This window comes from Nothobranchius furzeri, chromosome 13, assembly GCF_043380555.1.
Source record: "Nothobranchius furzeri strain GRZ-AD chromosome 13, NfurGRZ-RIMD1, whole genome shotgun sequence".
Lineage (NCBI taxonomy): Eukaryota > Metazoa > Chordata > Actinopteri > Cyprinodontiformes > Nothobranchiidae > Nothobranchius > Nothobranchius furzeri.
Genome location: NC_091753.1, coordinates 30,238,134 through 30,258,533, shown reverse-complemented (window position 1 = coordinate 30,258,533; position 20,400 = coordinate 30,238,134). Strand labels below are relative to the sequence as shown.

The 20,400-nt window shown below is 40.3% G+C and overlaps 1 protein-coding gene across 1 annotated transcript in view; it reads right to left on the bottom strand.

Annotated features, from left to right (window-relative positions):
• Positions 1-834: 834 nt before the first annotated feature.
• The window catches only part of LOC107380634 (cilia- and flagella-associated protein 337), a 97,864-nt gene continuing 78,298 nt past the window's right edge, over positions 835-20,400 (bottom strand). The window contains exons 18-19 of the mRNA XM_054743309.2: positions 6,068-6,265; positions 835-1,792 (exon numbers count right to left, since the gene is read on the bottom strand). Coding sequence (XP_054599284.1) covers positions 1,631-1,792; positions 6,068-6,265 — 360 coding nt within the window. The 3' untranslated portion in view covers positions 835-1,630. The remainder of the gene's footprint in view (positions 1,793-6,067; positions 6,266-20,400) is intronic.

The window sequence follows — 20,400 nt, the reverse complement described above, 5'->3', positions numbered from 1 at the left end:
TTTAGTAGCATTTCTGTTGCTGCTAATCTAGTAACGGTTAAATAAATAAATAAATATCCTTTAAAATGACACTAGAAGAGGCACAAGCCTGATGGAGGACTTACATTTACTAACTTGGGTCAGACCCAACCACAGAAGAGCTGAAGCTGGGTGGTAAAGACACACAGGTAGTTCTAATAACACCTGAGCTCCATGCCGTCTGAGACTGATGCATCAGTGTTACAGCGGGACTAAAGACATGATCAGAAACAGGTTACAGCTGGATGATCTAGGAAGGCAGAAGATCAGGACGTCTGAGCGGTGAACAGGTGAGCGGACCTTCGGGACGTCCCGCTGTCACACTAAGGGCACGGCTGCAGACCCGCAGATTCGCTGCTGCACGCATTTTCTTATCAGTAACAGAAACGACGTTTTGATAAAAGAAGACGTAATTAATTAGTTTGCTCGTTACAGAAAGAAATATTTTTATTAACGCGGTTATTTTAAACGGAGTTATTCCCGTTGTGTCTACAGAATGCAGCGTCTGAGACCGTGAGGGTCTCCGCCCACCCGGCCAATCATCATCGTGTTTGTAAGCGCGTTACCGACACCTCTCTCTCCCTGGCTGCAGCTGAAGTGTGGCGGTCAGAAAGCCTCACACTGCTGCTCAACGTTCGACAAGCACATAGTAACGCACAACGTTCCGTCCCCAGTAACGGTAACGGCGTTGCAACGGCGGGAAAAGTAATTAATTAGATTATTCCGTTACCTATAAAAGAACGCCGTTAGAAACGCCGTTATACTTAAACGGCGTTACTCCCAACACTGAACATAAACACATTCAAGAAACCAACACACACAGACCAATTTTTATTATAGACATCAGAACACCCTACTATACATAAAATGTCAGTGATCAGAACATTATACCACCGAGCAAACATAGTAACAGACAAACGAGACTATAAACAAGAGCACCAATATATACAAATGCTTTAAAGACCTGCAGGTACCCAGCATGGGCAATAAACAACGGAAATAAACTAACAACTACAGAGAAAAAAGAACAACCAAAACAAAAACAACAGAAATCTAGAAAGACAACAATCAAAACCAGTGAAACTCTTCTTTACATAAAAGGCATAACAGAAAAAAAATATTAGCAGCAATGAAAAAACACAATATAAACACACCGACAAAACCATGCATAACAGTTAGAAAAAGACCAGTGCACACGAAGGACAAGATAAAAGCAGGACATAAGTGTGGAGTCAGAAACAAAATCCCATGCAAATGCGACAATAAAACATACATAGGAGAAAAGTAACAGTGACAATAAAACTTGATCTGACTCCGGAAGGCACTTATAGTTAACACCTGTAACACACTAAAGGCATAAGAAACATGAAAAGTTTCAAATTTTGTGCTTTTTTACTAACTACTGTTACTGCTTGGCTAACAGACAATGCCCTTTTGCTTATTGCAAGTATGCCATAACATTTTGCAAATGATTCTTCTCTAAAGAAAAATGTGTGACACTTTTTCCTTTTCAGTCCAAAAATTCATCACAACAGCCTTCATCAATCCAGATTTGACTCCTGGCCTGGAAACGTGTTCTTTACTTTTGTTCACTTTCGTCTGTATCACAGCCTCACAAAATATTTCCACTTCTTGCGACTGCCCTGGCTCTGTTCCCTGGCTCAACATTATTTTGTGGTACTTTGGGTGTGACATCTTCTTTCTCTGTGTGGTTGCTGTGGTTCATGTCTGTGTCTTGTAGAGGGTACAGTCTTCCTATGCTCCAACAGTCCCTCTGTAAAGAAAAATAAAACAAAATGGTCAACAGTGAGACAGTGAAAGGAATCAGACATGAACTATGAAGCTAGCTGTTATAGTGAATCTGCAAAACAAGCTAGGGTTTGAATGCAAACACGGATATAAAACATTCACCCCTGCCCTCAGGTATCTTCCCTGAAACGCTTGTGCCGGTGTCGGTACCAGATCGGCTCGGGGTCCTGCGCCTGCTGATGATGTCACATTACAGCAAATCCACTGGGCTTTCACCCTTAAGTTTTGGAAAGACATCAGCAGTTTTGTTGAAAAAAATTCTTGTTTGTCACCACCTAAATGTTTTCTTTAGAATTGTAATTGTTGATAAAACACTATATTATCTTTGTTTTTAAAGAATTTGAAACTACATAAAACCAACAGTTCTTATATGTGAAGCCATATCTGTTTGCATTAATGTGGAATTTGTCTGTATATTTCCTTAGTTGTTACGTAAATAAATTCATTCATTCATTTAAAATGTTGCTTGGTGTCTTTTCAATAAAGATCTTATATTTTATTTTGCCCCATTTCATCAAAATCAAGAGCTTTTGAGGGTCACTGTTTATCAGTTGATATCGTTGCTTTTATTTTACATTTCCTTTGGAAATTCCAACATATTTTCTCTGAAAAGTCTTGATTCTTGGACTACAGGACTACAACCGCAAAGACTACAACTGTAAATTTGTTCTGACCAATCAAAATCTTCATTGTCAACGTGCTAAGGTAACTTTTACAAACGGAGTATCGTAACTTCCATAAGTCTTACGTTCAGCAAATCATCTTTTGTGACGTATTTTGCAGACGCAGTACCTTGAGCCGATCTGGTACCAACACCGGAACCGGAAACCCAAGATGCCAGAAAAAACGAGGTGCTAAACACAGGCGCGCAGATAGGGTGGGGGACGGGGGGATCTGTCTCCCCCAGATTCAGATCGACCCTGATTCGTCCCCCCCAACTAAGGCCAGAAAGAAAACAAAATCGGAGGTTAAGTGCTTGAAGCTCCTTTTTCCAATTACATTGAATGCAGCATGTCGTATACAAACACAGACTCCAGAGGCACCAAAGTGGTTGCTGCTAGGATGCAGGATGAAGCGAAAGAGGCAAGCAACGATTATTGCGTATTTAAAAAAGACCAACAGTGTAAGTAGGCGGGACCGATCTGTCTGTTTATGCACGTTGGTTCTAGTTTCAGTACGTTGTTGTCAGTGTTGGGACTTAATCGTTATAAGTGCCAAAGCCTCATTGCTGACTTTAACAAGTCTCATCTACAAATATGATCCCTCATGAAGTTACTACTTTACACCAGAAGATAGCGGAGATGTGTAACATTCAGGCTGGGCAAAGTTTGGGAGTTTTTAGAGTTTGAAAATCGCCTCCCGCCTAGAGGCTCCCAGTCGGGGAGAGGAGGAGATGCACGCAACATGAAGAGCACAAATACGAGATAAAACGTATAATTGCCGGCAGGTCTGGTCTTTGTTGACTGATCACTTTGTCTGGTAATGACTGACTCTGATTATGAAGCAGAATATTGACTCTGATGAAGAAATTCACTCATCCAGCCGGGAAGATTGGCGCTGCTGCAGCATCAGACAGCTGGTGCTGCACGAGAGGTGTGTGGAGTTTACAAGCTCCAAATGTTGGGTTTGATGTTTGTTTAACCTTCTCTGGGACGTGATGGATGTAGAAATGATGGTAAAAACACCGCAAACGTGACAGACGTAGCGACAATGTAAAAAAAGCAGTGAAAAAGGGGTAGATGCTGATGCGTTTTATATGAAAGTCAAGTGTGCCACATAATCATAAAAAAAGTAAAATATTAAATTCAAAAAGAGATTTATATACATGTATTTATATATAAATAAAAACTTTCCAAATATAATGAAAATTTCTAAATAACATAAAAATATGAAGGAACATTTGTTGGTCAGGCTGAAAAGTTTGGGAACTACTGATCTAAGTGATAAGTGAATGTCACTTTTTAAATATATTTTATGTGCAGTTTTTTAGGGCTTTTATGTTTTCTGTAAAGATTGGTATGCTGAAAATCATTTAATGTTTTGCATAAAACATGAGGTTTTGGTTAGTAATCGATTGGAAGAATAACAAATGACTGAATTAAATAGTGGAGCGCCTCTGTCAGTGCACCCCAGGGCAGCTGTGGCTACATCGTAGCTCACCACCATCAGTGTGTGAATGTGTGTGTGAATGGATGAATGATACACTGTAGTGTAAAGCGCTTTGGAGTCCTTACTCTGAGAGGCGCTATACAAGTGTGGATCATTTATCATTTATAGTGTTGATCAGGCAGAGCTTTGTTGCCAGCGTTCCACTGCACAATGGCTTCAAACACGTATATAAAAGTTAGTTTTTACGTAAACCGTTGGAGGAAATTACACAAACTGACTGAGCTCTAGTTAAGGCGCTTGCAATAGTTTGTGTATGTGTATGTGTATGTGCGTGTGAGTGTGTGTGTGTGTGTGTGTGTGTGTGTGTGTGTGTGTGTGTGTATATGTGTGTGTGTGTGGGGGGGGGGAGGGTACATTGGAACTTTGTCCCCCCAGTTTGAATTTCCTATCTGCGCCCCTGGCTAAACACCAGTCGCCGTTTTCCAAGTCCAAACATCTTTTGTTATCCATGACTTCAAATGGTGTTTTTCTTTTTGGGACTCTGGTAGTTTGTCTTAAACTTGAAGTGGTAGCAGCTGGCTGTTTCTCCTTCTCTGATATTAATGAGCCTCTCACACCAGTGGTGTTGTGTTGCTAGACACGAGTGCGTAATGAGTGGAGGACCCTGGGGACGTGTGGCTGTTCGGTCAGACTGACAACAGGATGGTTTAATCCATGCTTTTGTTCTTTTTTAAACACAGAAACAGTTTTGTTTACCTGTTTGTAGCTACAGTTTCGCCGACGGCTGCCGGCTTCTTCAGGCTGACGCTGATGGTGGCGCGTCACTTCCTTCTCCGTTTATCTGCATGCAGCAGAGGACGTTGTCGCCCTCTACTGCCCGCTCTCCCCTCTCCGACGATGCAGTCCCATGCGTGGTCCAGCGTGTAAACTCCGTCGGAGACGTGGATGTGGGACCATGAACTGGGACGACGGAGTTTACACTCTGGACCACGCATGGGACTGCATCGTCGGAGAGGGGAGAGCGGGCAGTAGAGGGTGACAACGTCCTCTGCTGCCCGCAGATAAACGGAGAAGGAAGTGACGCGCCACCATCAGCGTCAGCCTGAAGAAGCCGGCAGCCGTCGGTGAAACTGTAGCTACAAACAGGTAAACAAAACTGTTTCTGTGTTTTAAAAGAATGAAAGCATGGATTTAGAAAGACACAGCAAGAACACACCTAAGAGGATGGTTTAATAGTTGCTTTTGGTCCAAAATGTGTTATTGTCAGAAGATTTAAGACAAACGCGAGAGAACCACTTTTTAAAATTTCCACAATATATTTATAGCTACACTATAGATTGTTAAGAGGCATAAACAATGTTTCAAGCTAATTTATTTTTCAAATTTGCCCTTGCAGCTTTAATTAGAATTAACAGACAAATTCAATTATAGTGGAAATCTCTTTAATATGAATTACTGTCTCTGTCTGTACTATTGTCTCTGCTACAAAACATATTCATAATTAACTGTGCGCCCGTTGATAAACCTGAGATGTTGAATATGGATGTAAACTCTCATTAGCAGAGCTCCTCTCTCAGTAAACAATAGACAGTAAGTGAATTATCTCAATGGCATAGACAGAAATAATGTGAAGAATGAAGAGGATAAATATGGCATTAAATATTCAGCATACCAGCAACATATATTCAGATATTCTTCTGTCATGTTAAATTTTACTTGTGCTCTATGTGTAGATGCCCATTTCTGCTTTTTTCTTTTGAATGGGGAGAGTTTATCTGAGTTAATTTGTTTCACTGTGTGTGTGGGCCTGAGGCAAGCTGAAATAAGGCAACACTGAGCAGCTGATGCCCCGGGCTAACTTCATAAAGTCCCTCCTTTGACACAAACGCCTAATCGTGGCATGACAATAAATTTCACACACATTTCCTCAGCGTGGATGGTACCACACACCAGCATGCTGCAGAAACAGAGATTGGGCTTTATTTGAACTAGCCTGCACAACTGGACTAGGAGGATCCAAAGCTGCTACTAGTGCGGTGCTGAGAACAATAATATAGCCAAATGAGATAAACTGACTTAAAGATGTGTCATAATTTAGGGTTTGATTTAAATGTGCTGAGTGTTTGTTTACCTGTCCGAACAAACCAACGGTCTCCCCAGATAGGTAGCTCAGTGCCACGTTGCAGTCTGAAGACGATGAGAGGAGGAGCAGCTTGTCGCCATGTTTACATATCTCTAAATGAGTCACGTGATCAAAGTGGGGGCAGAAACTGTGCAGAAGTTTAGGAAGATCTTCATTACATTCCTGGTCTGGCTTCAGACAGTAAAACTAAAAGAGAGGGAAAAGGCATTTCTCAGGTACTGTCGAGGACAATTTTTATTATTAATATTTATAAATAACAATGAAAATATGCTTTGAATTTATATTATTAGCAACATCATTTATTTTGATAGTGATTGGAAAAGAGAACTGCAACAAATTTGATTTGGTATAACCTAAGACATCTAGGAAGGTGAAGAGTTATTTCTTAAGTAAATTGTCTTGAGTCTCATTCAAGACTGAACTACTAGAAATAGAATAGAATAGAATAGATTTTATTGATCCCACAGTGAGGAAATTCACCTGTGATAGCAGCACTTACAGAAAAAGAAGAAAAATAATAACACGATTACACATAAACACACAACGGCCCTAAGTTATTATTGTAACCTTCAATCACTGAAAACAACATAAAAAACCCTGTGTTTCTAGAACTACTGTAGTGGAATACATTTTTTTTATCATGACTAATAAGATGTGATGATTCCATATAAATATGAAATATCAACCTGATTGATCTTTGAATGTTTAATCAGAAGATTCTAGGGTTCTTTGGTTGTTCAGGGGCCATGAACAATTTGTTGTTTGTTATAAACTAGAGAGTTGGTTATTGATAAAAAAAAACCTCATCAGACGCAATCTGTTGTGTCTACTACCCTTGTAGAGACCCCCAGTGCAGATCCAGGGCTGTCAGAAGTCAGGTGACCTCAAGGTATCCGAAGCCGTAGATTAACTCCAATACGACCCGTCCAGTCTTGAGATGTCTCCAAGTCACAACAGGAGCTGGAATGCTTGTTTGCGTCCTAGGTGGAAGTATGAGAGTTGAAGTAGCTCTGAAAAGAGCTGTTGTGTCTGTAATCACTTGCAGCGTCATAAAAAGGGTTTTGACTGGAGGTCAATGGAGTTTGTTTCAAAAGAGGCTTCTTTCCCGATTTGGCCGAATCGGGAGTCAGCTGGAAGCTGAATTACTCGGGAAGTAATTATTGTTTTATTAACCTGCAATGTTGTGAGTTTTGGCCAAGCTTGGCAAATCAAAATTTGACACGTTTCTGAGTATTTAACAACATCCCTCAGAAAGCCACGCCCTCCTTCAGATACAACACATTGTGAATGAGAATAATCAAAACAAAACTGTGGGAATGTGCAGCATGGTAGAGAGCTGTGCCTCCTCTTCTATGAGGCAATTGTAGAATCTCTTGTTACCTCGAGTAGGCCACTTCATAAAAATAGTAAGCATTAAGCTAAGCCTGGTTGGACTGATCATGTAGAAGTGCTTTATGCAGAAGCCAGAAGGGCATATAGACAGTGGGCTGACTCAGGGAAAACAAAAAGGGGCCCAGTCTTTGAATGTAAAAGATACACTAATGCAAAGGTGAAACATGCCCTGTGTTACATCGATAGGAATGATGATATGCTTAGAAATTCTTCATTAGCAAACAAACTAAACAACCACAGTCCTACAGAATTTTGGAGAGAAATTAGAAGGATAAATACTTGTAGGACACCCCTACCATCAAATGTTGATGGGGCTTTTGGATCTGAGGAAATTAGTCAGTTATGGCATAAGCATTTTTATGATTTGTTTATTTGTGTCAAGAGTAATCCGCCTGAAATTGACAAGGTAGAGACAACAGGGATGTATCTATTTCAGTACAAGAAGAACATTGTGATGAAGCTGAAGGATAATAAGTCATGGGGGCATGATAGGATATCAGCAGAGCATTTAAAGTTTGCGAGCAGGAAACTTTACCCGCTGTTGGCCATTTGTTTTACAGGGTTTTTAATTCACGGTATTTTACCACAGTCTTTGCTGTCAGTCGTCTTGGTACCTATTATAAAGAATAAAACTGGCAGAATAAACAGTAAAGATAACTACCGACCCATTGCTTTGGCCAGTACTCTGTCTAAGGTCCGGGAGAGGGCTATTTCGACGAGACTTGAAGAGTTTGTTTTTACATCGGATCACCAATTTGGATTTAAATCAAATCTGGGTACAGACATGTGTATTTTTGCCTTAAAGGAAATTCTGGATCTGTATAGCAGGCACAACATGACCATATTTACATGTTTCATTGATGCTTCTAAAGCACTTGATCGCGTTAATCACGAAAAGATGTTTTTAAAACTGCTTGACAGGACTGTACTTAAATATCTGGTGAAGATTTTAGTATATTGGTACAGCCACCAGTCCATGGTTGTCAAATGGGGGAATTCAGTGTCCCTTCCTTTTACTGTTCGTAATGGTGTACGGCAAGGCAGTCATCTGTCTCCTTATCTTTTTAATGTGTGCATGGATGACCTGTCTAGGATGCTGAGTGAATGCAGGACTGGCTGCCAGGTTGGGAATGTTGTCTTGGATGCTCTCCCTGGCGGTAAGGCGTTTCCTGTTTCCTGTTTTCAGTGTTGCACTATGTGTAGCTGTTTGGTGTTTGTGGCTTGCTAAAACTGATTTAATTTCTCTGTAGTAGGATATCTCTGAGTTATTGTAGCACATAAGCACACTAAAACACACAATCTCTGTTGTTCCACTTAGCTTTTAGGGAACCGTTTGAGTTTGCACGCAGTTTATTTGGTGTTGAACAGTTTGCTCATCCAGTTAGCGTAGCCTCAGCACGGCTATGGCTACTTCTGTCTCTGCTTCTCCATCTCCTATCTCTTGTTCAGATGTTTAGTTACTCCTCTGCCTCCTTTAGTGATAATGGTACGTGTAACAAATGTAGCATTTTTGTAGATTTGGAGGCGAGGGTGTCGGAATTGGAGGCCCGTCTCCGCGCTGTTGAAAAGCCCGTAAACAGCCGTAGCTACTTAGCTAGTGCGGGGCTAACTAGCTCAGAACCACCCCGTAGCAACCCTCCAGCAGAATCCGAGCAGCCGGGACCTCAGGCCGGCTGGGTGACGGTACGCAGGAAGCATAGAACTCAGCCCGTGGGCCACCACCAACCCGTCCACGTTTCTAACAGATTTTTCCCGCTCAGTGACGCACCCACTGACAAGCCGACTCTGATCATTGGCAGCTCCATAGTCAGAAACGTGGCATTAGAGACTCCAGCAACCATAGTTAAATGTTTACCTGGGGCCAGAGCGGGCGACAGTAAATCTTATCTGAAACTGCTGACTAAGGATAAGCGTAAATACAGTAAGACTGTTATTCACGCTGGCGGAAACAACACCTGGTTACGCCAATCGGAGGTCACTAAAATTAATGTTGCTTCTGTGTGTAAGTTTGCCAAAACAATGTCAGACTCCATAATTTTCTCTGGCCCCCTGCCTGATCGGACCAGTGACGACATGTTTAGCCACATGCTGTCCTTCAACCGCTGGCTGTCTAGGTGGTGTCCTGAAAACAACGTGGGCTACATTGACAATTGGAAATCTTTTGGGGGAAAACCTGGTCTGATGCGAAGAGACGCCCCCCCCACCCCCCCACCCCCCACCCCCACCCCCCCGCAGCTTCAGTACTGTTACCCACCCACTTCCCCATAGAGAAAGTGTCCTGCCCACGGCCAAAATCACACTGATTAAATATCAGGCTTAATAAAGCAAATCATGGAAATCTCATAAATGTTAGAACAAATTCAACTGAGCAGAAAATTAAAAAAATTAAATGTGGGTTATTGAACATTAGATCTATTTTTTCTAAGACTTTGTTAGTTAATGACTTGATTTGTGATAATCAGATCTCTTTGCTCTCCCTCACAGAATCCTGGCTGCAGCAAGAGGACTATGTTAGTTTAAACGAGTCGACTCCTTTTAATTATTTAAATCATCATATTGCTTGAAGTACAGGGCGAGGAGGAGGAGTATCAACCACTTTTCATTCTGACTTATTAATCGATCCCTTACCAATTACTAGCTACAGTTCGTTCGAATATCTTATTCTTAGTTTTCCTAATCCAGATTGCAAAACTGTAAAACCACTCTTGTTTGTAGTTTTATTTCGTCCACCAGGCCCTTACTCAGAGTTTTTGGATCAGATCTCTGATTTTTTGTCTGATTTGGTGCTAAATACTGATAAGGTCATTATAGTGGGGGATTTTAACATTCATGTGGACATTGAAAATGATAGCCTCAATGTAGCCTTTAGTAATATCCTAGACTCAGTTGGTTTTCCTCAAAGAATACATAGCTCCAACCACTCCTGCCATCATACATTGGACCTTGTGCTGACTTATGGCATAGAGTGTGAGGAAATAACAAACCACATAATCCAATCCTCTCGGACCACTTTCTGATAACCTTTGAGTTTTTTATAACTGAGTTCTCGAGACATGAAAGTAAATTTCACCATAGTCTGTCTCTATCTGACAACGCTGTTGCATCTTTTAAATCAACTGTTCCATCTTTACTGTCCTCTGCATCTCAGAGGAATGTAGCAGAGGGCAATATTTTCATTTCTAGCCCCTCACAAATTGATGCCTTAGTTCATAATGTTACTTCCTATTTACATGTGACATTAGATGGTGTTGCCCCTTTAAAAAAGGTTATTAGGGACAGGAATTTGGCTCCCTGGTTTAATCCTCATTTACGAGCTTTAAAACAAAACTAGAAGATTGGAGAGAACATGGCGCTCTACGCACCAGAAGGAGGCCTAGCTATCCTGGAAAAATAGTCTTGTGCTTAATAAAAATAAGCTTTGACAAACTAGAACTGCTTATTTCTCAGGGTTAATTGAGGAGAATAAGAATAATCCTAAATTTCTTTTCAGTACAGTTGCCAAACTTACACAGAATCATAGCTCTGAGCCATCTATTCCCTTAGCCCTCAGCAGCAATGACTTCATGGGATTTTTTACAAGTAAAAATAATTCTATTAGAAACAAAATCTTAAGCATCCTCCCTAATGCGATTTCTTCTTCCTCAGTAAGTGAGGCAGCCTCAGAGGTAACTGTAGAACCTCATCTGTGTTTGAACCATTTTGATCCAGTTGAGCTTTCAGAGTTATCAAAAATATTAGCTTCATCTAAACCTTCCACTTGCATTTTAGATCCAATCCCAACCAAATTATTTAAAGATGCATTTCCTTTGGTTATTGCCCCCATTCTAGATATAATCAATCTATCCTTAGTAAATGGATATGTACCACAGAATTTTAAGGTTGCTGTAATCAAACCTTCACTTAAGAAGCCTTCTCTGGATCCAGATGACCCAATGAATTATAAACCAATATCTAACCTTCCATTTTTATCCAAAGTCCTGGAGAAAATAGTGGCCATCCAAGTATGTGAGCATTTAAACACTAATGATCTGTTTGAGGAATTTCAGTCTGGTTTTAGAGAGTATCACAGCACTGAAACTGCATTAGTGAGAGTTACAAATGACATTCTCATGGCCTCAGATAAGAATCTTGTGTCTGTTCTAGTCTTGTTAGATCTCAGTGCTGCCTTTGACACAGTTGATCACAATGTTATTTTAGAAAGATTTGAACATGTTGTAGGGATCAAAGGAACAGCGCTAGGCTGGTTTAAATCCTACCTGTCTGACAGATTTCATTTTGTAAATGTACATGACAAATCTTCTTCATACTCCAGGGTTACTTGTGGAGTACCACAGGGTTCAGTGCTTGGAACAATTCTTTTTACTATATATATGCTCCCAATTGGTAAAATCATTAGACAGCATGGGATAAACTTTCACTGTTGTGCTGATGATACTCAGTTATATTTATCCATTAACCCTGATGAACCTAATTGGTTAGGTAGATTACAGGTTTGTTTTGAGGACATAAAAAATTGGATGACTCTAAACTTTTTGCTTTTAAATCAAGACAAGACGGAAGTTCTCATCTTTGGACCAGAGATCCAGAAAAGGAAATTGCTTAGTCAATCACCTGACCTGAATGGCATTAAATTAGTCTCAGAGAACAAAGTTGGGAACCTAGGTGTTATTTTTGACCAGGACATGTCATTCAAATCCAAGGTTAATCAGGGTTGTAGGATTTCCTTTTTCCACCTTCGGAATATTGCTAAGATTAGAAGCATCCTTTCAAGGAGTGATGCTGAAAAACTAGTTCATGCATTTATTACATCCAGTCTGGATTACTGTAATTCATTACTCCTAGGAAGTCCATGGAATGTAGTTAAAAGTCTTCAGCTTGTCCAAAATGCTGCAGCTAGAGTTCTGATGAGAATTAAAAAGAGAGATCACATCTCTCCTGTCTTAGCTTCCCTACATTGGCTACCTGTTAAATTCAGAATAGATTTTAAGATCCTTCTTCTCACATATAAAGCTCTTAATAATCAAGCTCCATCATACATCAGTGATCTGATTGTTCCATACGTTCCTAACCGAGCACTTCGCTCTCAGACTGCAGGTTTACTGGTGGTTCCCAGAATATCTAAAATTAGGATGGGAGGCAGATCTTTTAGTAATCAGGCTCCTTTCCTGTGGAACCAGCTCCCAGCTTTAGTCCGTGAGGCAGACACCTTGTCTACTTTTAAGAATAGGCTTTAAAACTTTTTATTTGATAGGGCCTATGGTTAAAATCTGATGTTAGCCTAGATCTGGACAAGTGGGGGAGTAGAGGGAGGTGGAGTGTACAGTCGTTAAAAACGGCTCTCCCTTGCCCTGCCTCCAACATGCCTCCATCTAAAAAGGCTAGGTTATCCAGAGTTATCTCTGTAGTTATGCTGCTATAGGCTTAGACTGCTGGAGGATACACTGAACACTTTTCACACTCTACTACTTTCTTCTACAGTCTGCTCTTTAACTGTATTATTTTCTGCTATTTCAGCTGTTAACTTTGTTTTTTCTCTAAGTGTTTTTCTCCCCAGAAGAAGCTACAGTGATGTTCTGCTGAGCTGTGGTGGCCTCATGGAGGGGGCCATCGTCTAGCACACTGCTGCTAACCACTTAAACTTTCTTCCTCTCCTGATAATAACTTTTTGCTTTCCTTGACGTTGGATGTGCTACTGCTAGTTTACCCATTTAACAATAGATTCACTAGGATAAATACAATAAAGTTTATCCCTCGCCAAATAGAATATTTACTAAGCAATCACAATGTAACCATAGACACATTGCTTGGTGTGTGTGTGTGTGTGTGTGTGTGTGTGTGTGTGTGTGTGTGTGTGTGTGTGTGTGTGTGTGTGTGCATGTGTGCGTGCGTGCGTGCATGTGTGTGTGTGTGTTCTGTCTTCTCGATCCCCAGTGAGTCGTGGAGGATGGCTGCTTATACTGAGCCAGGATCCTCTGGAGGTTTCTTCCTGTTAAAAGGGAGTTTTCCTCTCCACTGTCACTATATGCTTGCTTAATATGAGGATTGCTGTAAAGTCACTGACAGTAGTCTGTGACTTGATGCAATTTGCTGGGTTCCTTATATAGGAAACATTTTTTTCTGATTGGCTTAATGAACTCACCTGAAATGGAATGTTTATTACGTGAAGTGCCTTGAGATTAGCCTGGCAAGCCAGACTAAATAAATGTATTATTTAGTCTGGCCACGCTCCATTGACGGCTCTCGGTTGTGGGGCGGGTTCTACCGTTGTCTTTCAAATGATCTCCGCATTCCACTGGACAATGAATGTGACATACTCTTGTTTCACTCTGTTGCATCATCCCACCCACCAGGCATATAGAGTGCCCTGATTGGCCCACAAAGCAGATAAAGCTCTGTGATTTGTTCACTAAGCAGATAGAGCACTAAGATTGGCCCACCATTATGGACCAATCACAGCTCTTTATGTGTTTGAAACCCCTCTAGAGAGCTGTGATTGGCTAGCCAGAGTCCTGGTAGGAGCTGCTGAGGTTCCAATGGAGCATGCCTAGACCATTCTTTGCAAAGCAAGAATTTGGTCTAGTTCACTAGGCTACCTTGAGATGACTCTTGTCATGATTTGGTGCTATATAAATAAAATTGAATTGAATTGAATCAAATTGAATTGAATCCTTTGATGTAAGCAGATGATCTGGTAATCTTTTGTCCATGAAGTGCTGGTCTGCAACTATTGTTAAGGATTTGCTCGCAATATGGTCAGGACTTTGACATAAAATACAATGCAATGAAAAGTACCATCATGATTGTGAGGACTAAAGAGGATGATAAACTAATTTTCCCAGATTTCTACTTATCTGACACTATTATTCAGGTCCGGGATGAAGTTAAATATTTGGGACACTACATCTCTGCTGACCTGTCGAATGATTGAGACATTTATACAATCCTGCTTGCAGTATACACAAGCTAATTTGCTCATTCGGAAATTTTCTAGATGTCCCATTTCTGTCAAGCTGACACTTTTCAAAGCATTTTGCACGCCTATGTACACTGCATATCTGTGGAGGAACTACATGAGAAGAAGTCTCTACAAACTTCAGGTGGCATACAATGATGGGTTGAGGCTGCTGCTGAGTACCTCGCTGAAGCAGTGCCAGCCAGTTATTCATGTACGCTGGTATTCCCACCTGTACCACTACCCTTCACTATCTAATGTACAGATGTATGTGTAGGCTGATGGTCTCTGGAAATGGTATTATCTCTATCTTGTGCACAACGACACGAAGCATGACTCGATTCTATTCTAATCTTTGGAATCACTGGTGTTGTTGCCTGTATGCTTGACTGATCTTGTCAGTTTACATTGCTGTTGGTTGTAATTTTGTTAACTTGCTTCATTGTTCCTAAAGTGTTTTATTTTCCTGTTATTTTTTAAACTGTTTTAATCTTCTAATCTTTATTTTTATGAATTTATCTATGTTATGGAAAAACTTATGTTTATTAATTCTTGATCATGGACTCAATCAACTGAATGTAAATGTATTGCTCTATGCCTCTCTGCATGCTCACTCATTCAGACAAATCCACACAAGCCACACACACACACACACACACACACACACACACACACACACACACACACACACACACACACACAAACACACACACACACACATTCTTGACTTCCCACATACACACACAATCTCTCTCTCTCTATAAATAAACTCTGTGACTGGATGTTCAGTGCATTATGCTTAGAGCATCTTGCCACAGTTATAACTGTTTGACTTGTTGTTCATTGTCTCCTTCTCTCTTCACTACAGGAAATGGGTTAGTGATAAACATATTGATAAAATCCATTACATTATTTGGTCCTTCGAAAGTCGAGGTCCCATCACCTCACAGCGCCAGGAGCTGACGCTGGAAACTGTCGACAACCTAGATCTTCTCCGGCGCTGTGCTTTCACTGGGGGTTAGTGTGAGGGTCTTGACGTCGTTAGGAGGGATGCGGATCCACGAACTACTCAAGTCCGAGTGGAGAGATTCGGTGAGACAAGCTTGTTGTTTGTTGTTTGTCGCTTTGTTTTGTGGTACCGAGAGAAAATCCTAGGTGACCAGAGGTTAAATTGGGTTTTTGAGCGTTTTAGCCATAAAATATAAACGCAAAGCAGATTCCTGGAATGCTGTTTTGGTGAGAGCAGAGAGAAAGATAAACAGATTCCGGAGATGCTGTGTTGGCTTGGGCTTTTGAGTGTTTTTGCCGAAATATAAACGTAACTCTGGTGTGATGAAGTTATAGATGTGAAATGAACGTTAAATGAATGGACCGGTGCGGTAACTAAGAGGTTAAATTTGTTTTTGAGCGTTTGACCGGAAATATAAATGCAACTCTGTTTTGGCCTGGCCTTTGGGCGTTTTTGCCTTGAATAGAAACGCAACTCTACAGTTATCTGTGTTGTTGTTTGTTGTCTTAGATGTTGTCTGCTTTAAGTGTTGTTCAAATTGATGAGAGTGTCTGGACTTGCTTATTTGTGTAGAAAGAAGGATATGGCAAATTATTTGCACACGTTTCAAGTTGGTGGTCAGACTTTTAAACTGATTGGCTGATAAGCGAGCCCCGCTGTGTTTAGAGACACAGTTGGAGGGCAGATTCGTGAGCCTAAATCTGATCTCATGCCGAAGAAGAGACTGTGTGGTGTCTATGTATGGGGTAAATAAGAACACACAAAATACCTTTTTTCATTTTTGAGTGAATATGGATGACATGTAGATCCAGGAAATGTGGAACTGGTCTGAAAATTGTCAGAGGGTGATGGAAAACGTGATTTTGATAACCGCCGACATGTCACAAATGTATTATGCTTACGAGGAAGCACAGAGCGGTGGTGAGAAAAAGGGTTGAAAATGTGAAACAGAGAGGAGGCAAAGCTTGCCTAAGAAATCAAAATAAACCGCAGCTGTTCTCTTAGTCTAAGCCACCAAGGTCAATTGTGGCCTGATGGTTATAACTAGGAAATAAAGATGAAAAATATAATTTGAACAGGTTCTCAAAATTGTGATTTACTTATTTGTTTTTGCTATTAAGCACAGCTGTTGAGTACTTTATTGCATTGAGACCCTCCGTGTGGACTTCAGTAAGTCCAGTCAACATATTCCATGTTCAGAATTCACACTGTCCATAGAGGTGGACATGTAGTAAAATTAATTGCAAGTTATTAAACGTTACAAACAATATTTGTTGAAATTTGTTTCATTCACACCCAAAGATAAATGAAAGACATTATTAAATAATCATGGTTCCAGATTTCAGAATTCATGTATCAAAAGGTTAAGCACAAACCAAATATTTAGTTCCTGGTATTCTGGTGATTAATATAAATTGAACTATAAACTGTGTCACTTTAGTGGATGGAAGTGAAGGGTTTTAATGAAACCCCCCGGTTCGAGAAATTGAGTGTTTATCAGTAAATGGTAATACAAAGGGAGCCCAATTAATAGCTAAGTATGTAGGTTTTTAGTTGCAACCCTTGGCCTGGGAAATTGACTGTGTGATTTAACAGTAATTACAGACCAACAAAACTACGACATTACAAAACTAGTGACTATTGTCAAATTGCATTTTATCTCCTTATTTTCTTGTTTATTTTCCATTTTTTTTTATCTTTGTTTCTGATGCTTAAAACCAAGACAAGGGAGTTCAGCGGATGACAATCGCACCCGGGTGAATATAATCTGGTGTGCAGTACCTGTTGAATTCAAAACTGCATTTTGAACACTCTAAAAAAATCGGTTGTCATTATCTGAATCTCCTGGCGTCTGTCCAATGCAGGAACTTGTTCAGATCTTCGATTAGTGGGCTTTGTGATCAGAACGAGGGGAGAAACCGTCTGGAAGTAGAATCTGTCTGGAACAGAATTTAATGAGATGGCAGATTAAAGCTGCTGTAGGGAATTTACCTTTAAATAGTTTAAACTGGGTTAATTTTTCATGTATTCACAGCCTGGGAACTTTTAAATGCTTTGACACAGAATTTCACATTCATCTGTGTCTGGGTTAAACAGCAAGGTCGTATCAGAAAACAAACATATTATAACAGACCTTGGTCTCAAGTAAGACGATATTCTATCAGCCAAGAAGCTGAAGCAGAAAACAGAAAGGTTTTGGGAAATTGCTGGAAGAAAATGTGCAAACATAAATAAGTTGCTGTTTTAATTTAAAAATGGGGTTTGCACACCTTGAAATTTAGTATGAAGCTACTGAACGGTTGATTGTGTTCACCCGTCCTCTCTGGAATGTAAACATTTGCCCATGTTTTGGGACCAGCTGAGATTAGGCTAATGTTGACTCGGCGGTTCAACCTTGTGCACTTTTGAATTAGTAGAAATTAGGGGCTGAACAACTGAATTTTTTTTAAAGTCGACTGTCAAGCTATGAAAATCGAGTGGACTTTGACTAGTCGTTGATGACGCCATACACCTGAAGCGGCCGGGGGGGGGGGCTGTTCGCTGGGGTTTTTGACAATTAAAATTGCGCCCACATTTTCAAAGTTAAACACATCTCTTTTAACAGCGGTAGTTTCTGCATCCATACTGCTCCACTTCAGCTCTCTCCCCCCTCCCCATGCACAGTGCGCCTGCAGCCTCTCAGAGTTCCTGCTGGTCTAAACATTAAAATAATTATTTCATTTTCTGTTCCTCACTTCTGATTACCTTCAGTGGTGTCTGTTTGTTGCAACCACCAGGTGCAAAAACTAGCTTGTTTTTATTTGACTATTTTTCTGTCCTGTCTGTTTATTATCTTCCTGCATCTCCTCTCAATCCTAAAGAAAAACTGCTACCTGGCTTCATGTATATTCACCTTATGAGTTACCTTTGAACTGCAGTTCTAATTGATCTACCGACAGCAAAAACAGCGGAGTGCGCACTGCTCGCCGACCGCATCAGTGAGGTGAAGTTATTGGAGGACAAATCAGGTGATGCGCCCCGCTCCACAGCAGCGAAACGCATCAGGCACAAATAAAAGACAGAAAACATAAAAGGAAATGAGTCGACATGAAAGATCGCGTTAAATTTGTTTTTGAGGTGGCGACAACTAATTTGATGTTACTGTGGCCGTGCTCAGGACGCAGATGTCTGGAGCGCGTCAACGATCAGAGCTTTGCATGCGCAAGCTGGTTAAGGTTAGGATGGGGGTGAGGGGAAGGTTAAATTGCAAGAGGGAAAAGGTCACAATTTGGTTAAATGTTCGTTTTATGGTGGGTGTCAGTACCGATGCTCTGGCACAGCGCATCGCCTCCCGATGCGCAGGGGCTCGTCACCTGCTGTCTTTTCCAAGGACTGCATCTTGTCGCTCATTATCACGTGACAGCGACTAGTCGCTGAAAGGCATAAAAAGTCACTACAGAGCAGTGAAGTCGACTAGTCGACTAGTTCATACAACCCCAAGATGTAGTTTCAACCCTCAATACTGGTCAAATTTAAACCAATTAATGAAAAGATTTATTGCTGAACACAACAAATGGTAAATTTTGTACTTAACCACATTTCATTCATTGTAGGACAGGCAGTATGATGTTGCCTACATTTCATAACTTGGATTTCATAAAACATGATAAAGTTTAAAAATCTTCGTTACAAATCTAAATTTATTTATAAATAGGATTTAGCTGAGAGATGTCATTTAGCTTACTGAGTGATTTGGCTGTTTCGTAGTAAATTTAATTGTTTTTTTTATCTTTTAACGTGACTGAGTGTAATTATGCCACTTCTCAGGGCCGCATGCCCTGAAAATGAAAATCCCACTGCTTCCTTACCCAAACCCAAACAAAGGAGATTGCTGAGCCCCGCTGACCTATTCAGACAGGAGGGATCAGGCGTCCTTCTTCAAGTAAAATAATTAGCTTCCTCAAGATTCCTCTTGACCATCTGCTAACTATCTGATGATTGTGCGTCTGTTAAATACCAATAAAAAAAACTTGATTGTGAGAAGAAACAAGACAACGTTAAGCAGAGTGTGACCCCTGACAGAAGATTAAGTGACCAGTATTGAAATGTCAAATTTAGGAGTGGTGATAAATGTTTTTTATTTTTTTATTCTGACTTACCTTATCATTAGGACATAAGGGATAATGTGTGATGTCCTAGGCTTTCATGAGTACTGATTGTGCCCTCTTAAATTATCATCTATGAATGACTTGGTTCGCTCCCTCGAGCAGATTCTTAAGTACAGTCACTATATCACTACCATTAGAGATTACCCAATATCTTCACAATCTATTGTAGATGGACGGATTTTTGAGTTACCATAGGGTTTTCCTTTTTTTACATTATTTTATGACATTAGACATCTTGAGGGCCAAGACGAACACTCGAACCATGAGTCAAGCCCATTTATAACCTTGAGACCTTCCTGACAAATAATCTCCTAAAGAAATTTCCCTGTTTATGACTGAAGTTACCTAAACCTTGATTTAATGTCCATGACTTCAGTAGCATTGATTTATGATCAGAATCTAGTTCTGTACTAAATATGAAGAGTATAGAAGTTATCAATCAATCAATCAAACTTTATTAATCCCAGAGGGAAATTAGAGGACAAATTATGTACATACCTCTACCTTGTGTTAGCCAATCTATGTCGTTTCTAAATTAACTGCTTATGTAATTAATTATTGAACTCATTCTGTGTAGGTTAGTGAATATTTTCTGTTATTTTTGGTAAATCTTTATTTTGCCTCTACTTTTGAGCAGATCAGCTCCTACCTTTATATTACATTCTTAATTCAACATAGAGAAAGCAGCTGTCGCCCTTGACTTCATCATTGTTTTGTTATTGCTAGACAAGTATTATAAGATGGCCCTTGCCCTAAATGACCCTTAGATTTGATCAGTAGTATGATGACCTGACAGATGTTCCTTGATGGTCACATTGTT